A 9132-nucleotide genomic window follows, 5' to 3' on the forward strand; every position below is an offset into this window, starting at 1 on the left:
AAAATGTACTAAAGCATTTACTTGTAGTACCACTTTTGATTTTGATTTTTCTCGGTTATTTGACTTGTACAAAATTTTTGATTTGGTGTACAAAATTGTACAAAAATAGTACAAAATTCCTGCACTGTTAATTTTGGAATTCTAGAAAGTGGTACTACAGCATTTACTTGTAGTACCACTTTTGATTTTGATTTTTCTCAGTTATTTGACTCGTACAAAATTTTTGATTTGGTGTACAAAATTGTACAAAAATAGTACAACATTCCTATAATGTTTTTTTGTGATTTCATGAATGTGGTACTACAAGTAAGTGGAGCCCCTCGCAGCGCGCACAGTCAAGGTCACCGGCAGAAATCGAATGTCGCTGCTTGTAGTTAGATACAATAACAATGTTAATAAATGCTCCTATTAATAATAATCCTTGAGCGATTCAATTTATCTGAGATGAAGGGAAACTTTGCACGATAAAGGGAAATTCTGTGCCTAAAGAAACGGAAATGATGCTTACTGCGAAAGAGGGAGGGCAAAATATGTCGCAGAAATGGACTTTAAGGGAAAGATGCCAAATAAAAACGGAAGTTGGTTTAGTCACCACTTAACGCTCTACTTCACCCGCATTCACGTCACAACTTTCGTGTCCTTTATCTTCCCCAACAGTATTAGTACTACCACCGAGTGAACGTAGTTGTTAGCGTTGGTGGGGTGTCTGACGAGAATTCTATTTCCGGAACGGGTAAGTTTATGCGAGAATTTGTATTTTTCTTATCCTGTGTCGCTCTCTGTTACTTCTGACTAATCGCGACATTGAGGACGAGTGATGATCGCGGGCCCAACGGACGGCTTACCGACTTTTCGCTACATAGCTCCATCTGTCCACGAATCGTCTTCGGGGGGGGGGGGGGGTGATGAGTGTCATCAACTCAGTAGCGAAGTAAAAGCTGCAGGGGTAATATCGCTCTTCCGTTACATCGTTGCAGGCCTCCCCGATGGCGCAGTGGTAGCGTCGTTGCCTTGTAATTAAGGGGTCCCGGGTTCGATACCCGGTGGAGGCACATAGTGGTTCGGATCCCACTTTAAACTGTAGGTCCAGTCCCGATTAGTCTTACTGTGCATAAAGTGGACTTAAAACACCAACTCAACGTTGCAAAGCGTACCTCTGATTTTGTCACTTGTTTTTATTATCTTGCTTGTACTCTGGATGTTTTGTGTACTATTTTCCGTGCTTTGTGTACTATTGTACAACTTGTATCCAGTAACGGCGCTAATCAACTCTCTCTCTCTCACCCGTCTTACAGTATGTTTGGCAACATGTGGTGCATCCGACGCTCATTTGTTTCGTCCCGCCAGGAACTTTCGGTGCCTTGTGACTCGAAAATGCCCGATGTCAGTCGAAGAGAATTCAATTGATCGCTGATTTTGTTTCCCAGCCGCCAGCTGGAAATGAGAGCAGTATAGTAGATGAAATTGGTTAATGGAGAACACTAGCAAAGAACATGCCGAGCCCGAGAACTTCGGTGGCGAGTTCGAATGTCGACCACCTAACGTGCTCGGCGATTTTAGGTGGGACGACGTCAATTCACCCAATGCCCCGTTTCTAAATAAGCTCTCACCAGCAAAGCTCCCATCTTTCAGCACTGAAAAAGGAATTCGGAGGGGTAACTATCGCATGCAACATTTGAGTATTTCTCACTCGTATTCAAGAATTTAATATCTCCTTTCGTGCACTTAGCTGTTGGAAAATTACTTCCATTAAAACTTCATCTCGTCTGCTGTTGCACGGCGAATACATCTAGCTCCATTGTTGAGAAATATTTCTTTGCGAGCAAAATTCTAATCCATTTTAATCTAACCCTCTCTAACGAACACTAAGCTCCAACTTTGAGGATTTTTTTTTAATTCCTCGCTTTGTATTTTTTTTCATGTGCAGCCTTCAGTTTAAACAGGCTCTTTAAAAATAGGAGCTTTTCCCTTAATACCAAACGTACACGGAAGATAAAGACACGAGTGATAATAGGCGATATTTCCGATTCAAGTAAACTGAATAAAGGGTTAACATGTGGAAGTAATGCGGAATGCTCTCATTTCAAGCCATTCGTGTGCGCTCAGCGTGAGCTTTTTCGTCCGAGGAACTGATACATTTTTTACCACCGCGAACTGGAATCCCGATCACGCGTAGCACAAATAAACGAGAGCTTTCATCTCTATGACCCCGATCGTTTGAAGGTAAATTCCATGCTTTTTCTGCATTTAGATATGAATGATATTATAAATCCTGAACATGGGAATCTACTAATTTTTTGTCTGACGTAAAAGCATTGAAAAACCAAGTCTTCCGTCTGTCCATGGTAAGGATCAATCCACTCTCTTGACCATCCTTATGCCGCTTTCCTTCGCTTGCATCTTAAGCTTAACGCTCACCGAGATGCCGGAAACGCGCCGCCCCAAACCTGTAAGTGGAAAATTCAATTTGCCTTTCCGAGGATATTCCGCCCACGTATCGCGCCGCCACGCTCCGAACCACGCCGCCGCTCGGAACACTTTCCATGCTCGACTACAGCGGGGCCGAGCATGACGTTTGCCGGAGCTAAACGAAGAGACGCGGAATTACACGAGAGGGCATTCGGAAACGAGGCCAACGGAAAATTTTCACCCTAGAAACCTGTTGGCACGAAAATTCCAAGCGTTTCGCTGTCGTAGGCGATGTACACCATTTGATTTCAATAGAAGCAGACAACAGAGGTTCTGTTTCAGCATTTCCCTTCCTCTTCGCCTTCCCACCATGTTTGTCAATGAGGATCCCGTAATCCACGTCTGCCAACCAAGTGTTCTTGATTTAATTATTCTAGCAACATCGGGGGATGAATATGGAAGGGGTTCATTATTACGCAAACCTTCTCACCGTCCCAGTTGTTTAATCTCTTTTAGGTCAAAATATCTTTCTTACGATTTTATTTTCAAAACCTGTTATGTTCTTGAGTTAGAGCTTCGGTCTTGAGTTTTTGCATTAAGCACACTTTAGGAACAGATAGGTTAATAGCACAGGTTAATAGGGTCTGGACCTACCTATTAAAGTGGGATCGGAACCTGATAGAAGCTTCCCTGGCGTCGGCCAAAAGGTTCATCCGAGCCTTAAGTCATTTCTCTGCCTCTTCGGGACGGAACTCGAACCCGGAACTTAAAGATGATATGAAAAAGATGATTACTCGCTTGAAACAGAGATGTAAAAATCAAAAGCTTCTGAGATTCCTAAAACCTTTGATGATATCTTTGTATTGATTCAAGAGAGTGGTAAAGAGTTAGAAGCAACTACGACGGTGACAAGAACGTGCGTGGGTCATTAAACGCGCTCCACATATGAGAGTGCCTACGACATCGAAAGGGTACGATTTGTGTCCTCCTACGCACAAGCTGCCAGTGCGTAGGTCCCTCTCGTCGTTTGATATTTTATTCGTTCCCTCTTGAATCCGCGACGTGTGCGGAAAGGATAAGCACGGATAAAGGTACCGGGCAACGGTCTTCATGCCAGAAATTAATTCTGCACAATCGCGTCACACGCATCGCAACCTCGGTTATTTTTCGCTACGCTGTCCTAGACACCGAACAAAGGAAGGATGAAATTTAAATTTGAACCGCTTCGATGCGACGATTTTCATTTCCACAAAAAAAAAAGCATGTCAACTACACGCTGCGTTTTAATCAGAATTTTTAAGCTTTATTTTCTACCCATATAATCAAAACTATGCATGTACGAGCAATTTTTCATCAATAACCTTTATCCACGCCTTTTACACGTAATTCATTATTGGGCCAAAGACCTTGTAAAAGTGAAAACCCTATACTCATGGCGCGTATAACAATGACATTTAATACTAACTGACTTTTTGAGTGGTTTGAAAATTTTCGTAGTATTTTCTGACTTGTCCATGACTTCCGTAGTCAGGCCAATTTTCCTTACTTGTCAATGACTTCCGTAGTCAGGTCAATTTTCCTTACTTGTCAATGACTTCCTTCGTGGTGCGTACCAATTTTCGTGATTTCTTCATGACTTACTTCGTCGATGTTCAATCTTCCTGACTTGTCTATCACTTTCTTGTTCGTGAGTTAATTTTCCTGACTTTTCCATGGCTTCCCTCGTAAATTTTCCTGATTTTAAAAAGTCGACTTTCTTGACTTTTCCATGTTTTCCAGATCGGCGAGAACTGTAAGAATGGTAGTGAGAGAAACATTCCGTGCCAATCGCCCTAAGACATGCGACTATCTACTATATTACTACTGAACATTTTGACCGAAATTTGTTCATCTTCATGAAAAGCTTTAAAATGTTTAATTTTCAATATTTCAACATTTTGAACCTTCAAAAATCTCTAATGTTAGTTCAGAGATATATTCATATAATACCCCCATACTCACGTACTGACGATGTACATGTAATTTTTACTCACTAATGACAAGTCTTTGTCGCAAGATACCCGGCGTGTTTCGGGATCTACCAATGTTTCAGAAGTCTGCCACAACTTGAAAACGAGGCACCTCGAAGAAACCGTGTAATGTACGTATCTCGCGCATTTGATCTCCGAGGCTTCTTAGAATTGCCTAGTTGCCACGATTTCCTCAAAACGATAAAGTCTCGTTTTCTTTGTGAAAAACAACATCGGGTTGTCGTGGCACTTCGTAAAGCGTTCTTGTTCGAACAATCGCTTCCTAACACACACCAGCAGGCTACGTCAAACGCAGAAACAGCTCAAATCGTGGCAGAGAAACGCTTGTATTTTTCTCATTTTATGTCGATTTCCTGGTCGATTGGGCGTCTGAAAGCCACGCGGAAGATCCGGGGTCGATTCCCGGGATGGCTGATGTAATGTTGGAAACTTTTCGGCCTTGTCCCCGCATAAAGCGGCTCTGGAGCTCACCCGGCCTCAAATGAATGGGTATCTGTGGGCAACCGTTGGGTGTAAAGGCAGCCGGAGTGTGATGATGATTACCTTCAAAACGGTCTAAGAATGTGTGGGGCCCCTACCCCCACATCCCCCTATATATGCCTCACGGCATGGCGCAAAGTGCACGGGGAACTTTACCTTACCGTTTATGTCGGTTGTCTAAGTCTATTGGTTAAACGTGGCGATGAGGATTAACGATCTGACGACACTGGGGAAGGTACACTCACAAAGGCACATCCATGCCCAGGACTTCAACCGGAAACCTTCGGAGGCAAGGGCATGAGTGGATCAGTCAATGCAACTCGAATAGGCAAGTTGCCACATGTGCCTTATTTTACTACAAAATGAAGGTCTCCGCAGTAGAATTTTAATATTAAGAAGCATCAGCTTCAGAACTCCAGGGTTCTTATGATAGGCATCTGTAGGTCAGAGGATTTGAGTGTAAAATTTATAAATAAATTCCAATTGCATCACCACTTAAGAACCGGTTACTCATTCCTGAAGAATCTTATTGCAAAACTGTAAAGTACGTGATTCGAAGGAAAATCTGATAATGGTTACCATTTTCTTCACCATTACCGCACATAGAATTAATCAGATTTTGCAAATATATCATGAAATAATATACGCAGCATATCACATACAGCCACGTACGTCATTTGACACGTGTAGCGCAGCTTATGATATGTTTGGTTACGTGGGCATTTCCTCCTTACGTACATGGTAGAGAAACTAATTTAAAGAGTATCTTAATTTCGAATACTTAAAAATACAACATCAAGCGTAGTAATTTCTACCATATTTTTTCTGATTGCAGGTTACCATACATGAGGGTGGTCCACTAAGAAGCGAGCACGATGGAGATCAACTCGACGCAGATCCACATCCGGCACGGCATGAAGCGGCTGCGGGAATCGTACAAGTTCCACCAGAAGCTGGTGCACGAGGACGGAGCGCCGTCTTGGACGCCTTCCGTCGACCCATCCTACGCCACGAAGTACATTTCCGGCGACAAGGACATCTTCGCGGAGGTGGACAACGCAAGTGACCTTTACACGAACTCCTCGACGGGCAACGCAGAGTACGCGAACGCCAGCTCCAACGCCACGGGCGGGAGCTTGGAGGAGTGCGACTTCGCCTGCGTGCTGAACAAGCTGTGCGTGCCCCCGATGCTGTTCTTCTGCCTGGTGACCATGGTGGTGAACGTGGTGGTGGTGTGCTCTGTCGTGTGGATCCGGAGGCCGCTCTCCCCGACGCTGCGGTTCAGCGTCGGCATGGCGGGGGCGAACGCCTACGCGTCCCTGGTGCTGGGGATCGGCCTGCTCGTGAACAGCTACCTCCCGCTCTACGTCTTCCGGGCGCCCGTCTGCCTGGCGCTCAGCCTCGAGGCGCTCCGCCTGGGGGGAGTGGTCGTCACCGTGCTGCACTTGCTGGCGCTCTCCATCAACCACTACATCGGAATCGTGAGGCCGCTCCACTACACCTACACCATCACCCCCAGGGTCACCAACGGCTGCATCCTGGTGCTGTGGCTGAGCCCCATCATTTTCTTCTTCATCTACTTCAGCTCGATAGAAGGGCAGGGCTTCCAGTCCGATGGCTGTTCGAAATACGACTTCTTCATTTTCAGGAAGTTCCGCAGCCTGATCTGCAGCTTCTTCTTCACGCCGATGATAGCCATGTTCTTGATCTACGCGCACATCTTCTTCATCATCAGGCGCCACCAGGCCAACTGGCAGCGGTACCAGGGCGGGCAGGACTCCTCGCGCAACGTGAAGGCCATCATCACCACGCTGCTCATCCTCGGCACCTGCATCGTGGGCTGGATGCCCGCCGTCCTCATGTTCCGCCTCTTCTGCGAGGATTGCATCTACCCTATCCCCCCGCGCGGCGACGTCGTCATGTCCTACGCCTACATCACCAGCAACATCCTATTCATCATGAAGTTTATGGTGGACCCCATCATCTACGCCGCGCGGATGAAGGACATCAAGACGGCGCTGCGGCGGATGGGCGCCACGTGCTGCGGGGCCTGCGTGTCGCCGCTCGAGTCCCAGTTCGCCACCAGCAGCGAGTAGTCGCAGCACCGGTTCTCGCCGCACCACGCGCATCAACAGAGCCACCATCCTGTTACAGCGATGCCAACCCTAGCATAATGGTGCTAAACCTAGCATAATTTAACCACCTTTGGCACCTAGCACCCTATGTTTGGCATAACAGCCAAATCTAGCATAATCTGCAACCGTCGGTAGATATTGAACTCAAAGGGAAGTGCTCTGAAGAAGTAAAAATAAAAGTAACTTCACATCTCTATTTCAGGAGTGGACATGTTTCTAACAAAAGAGAGTAAACCTGCCCAGTGATCCCGTCCCACACCAACGCCTTTCATCTCTCCCGCATCTTCCTGCCATAAAATAGAAGAGGAGGGTTGGGGCGGCCCGCCCTCAAAAGTGTGTCCTTTCCTAGCACCGACACAAGGGGTCAACCATTTGCGGTGTCTGTTTTTTCACGAGGAATGTTTAGTAGAAAATTTCATTGACAAATAAAGCTCATGTGGCGCCCTCCTTTGTCGGCTAATTTGAACCATCTTTGTCTTTAGCTTGTGTTCGGTTCGGTTTATTTAACTCGATATCTAACCATTTCGGAAGCCGTCTCCCGCGGCGAAAAAAACGTTGTTCCTGTGCATGATTTTAATTCTTCGTGCTTGAGTCTTTCAGTGTATTTTTGAGCGTGTGTTGTGTTTGAGTGTATCTATGAGTGTTTTTTTTCCTGCTTTTTAATTATTTTTATATAAAATATATTTGGAACAATTTTGAAAAATGATTACTAATAGCAAAGAAGTAACTGTGAAACTCCCGAAAAGGAAAAAAAAAACAACCATGGGGATTTAAACCAGAAATGGGAGTCGTATGCTCAGAAATATAGAAAGGAGTGGGAAAGAGGCAGTTTTTATTTTTTCGTTTGGTGAGCACCTTTTTTCCTTTCCTTTCCTTTTTCTATTTGGAAAAATTATTAGTTTACATATAAATGCATTCTATGAGCATTTGAAAGTTGTAAAGAACTAGCACAAAAGTGTGTGTCTCTATAGCAAAGTGTTGTTGGAGGTGGAAATGGGTTAATACGTCCTTCCATATAACACAAAAAATGCAGGGCCTCCCCAATGGCGCAGTGGTAGCGTCATTACCTTGTAATCGAGGGGTCCCGGGTTCGATACCCGGTGGAGGCACAAGTGGTTTGGATCCCACTTTAAACTGTAGGTCCAGTCCCGATTAGCCTTACTGTGCATAAAGTGGACTTAAAACACCAACTCAAACCAACTCAACTCAAACAAAAAATGCAGTAGTATATGAAAGATATTTGTGAATTATACATCCCCCGCCAGTAATTGAAAGATAACGACGCTTAGCTGTGTCATGTCATCTTCCCTCTCCCCATCTGCTAGAAAAAATATGTGAAGTATTTTTACAAATTTACTAAAACACATGCCCTAGTTCGACCCTTGGTAAAGTATGGAGGACATATAATTATGTTTTTTCCATCCCATAGTCCATAGACCATTTCATCTGTTCTTCCTTCACCGTCGTACTTACTCCCAGAGACCCTAAGGCAAAAAAGGGACTTAAAATAAATAGATCTTAGGGTGGGATAAAATATAACATTTGAAAATAGTAATAAAATATATTGTTAATAATAATAATAATAATCCTGCCCCAGCACAATTGGGTGGCATTCTAGCATAATTTCAAAGTTCGAACAGCACTTTTCGTAGCTGAGGGGTTGGCAACGCTGATCCTGTACCGGGTGAGTTCCTTCCAGTCGACGCCCGACGGCAGCCTCAAGCGCAACGACACCAACGGCCACCTGCCGGGAAAGAACCACATGCTCTACAGGCACAACACGTTGGTGGCCAACAAGACTCGCACGGACACGTTCATGTAGAACTGGGTTCTGCCTCGTGACGTCGCGCCCGCATGAACTGGCGGTGCGCCGCATGATCGAAATGACATTACGGCAACACGTAGGACCAAATGAACTTAACAAACTTTTTATTACTTTTACACGATGCACTCAACTCTGTCACGCTCGAAATGAGATTACCTTGAATCGGTTCAGGATCAGGGAAGATTAAAAATGATAAATTATTCGCAATGGAGATATGACCTCGTGTCAGTAACTGCTTTTGCATTCCTTCATT

The 9132-nt window shown here is 44.8% G+C and overlaps 1 protein-coding gene across 1 annotated transcript; it reads left to right on the forward strand.

The window, feature by feature from the left end:
• Positions 1–5794: 5794 nt before the first annotated feature.
• Positions 5795–7015, forward strand: LOC145994178 (melanocortin receptor 5-like). Its single transcript, XM_083130275.1, has one exon. The coding sequence runs from the start codon at positions 5795–5797 to the stop codon at positions 7013–7015; it is 1221 nt and encodes a 406-aa protein (XP_082986401.1).
• Positions 7016–9132: the final 2117 nt, after the last annotated feature.

Source organism: Lepisma saccharinum, chromosome 10 (genome assembly GCF_977018435.1).
Source record: "Lepisma saccharinum chromosome 10, izLepSacc3.1, whole genome shotgun sequence".
In the NCBI taxonomy this organism is placed as follows: domain Eukaryota; kingdom Metazoa; phylum Arthropoda; class Insecta; order Zygentoma; family Lepismatidae; genus Lepisma; species Lepisma saccharinum.

Coding starts and splice junctions, on each gene's coding strand:
- LOC145994178 (XM_083130275.1), top strand. CDS start 5,795: ATGGAGATCAACTCGACGCAGATCCACATCCGGCACGGCATGAAGCGG.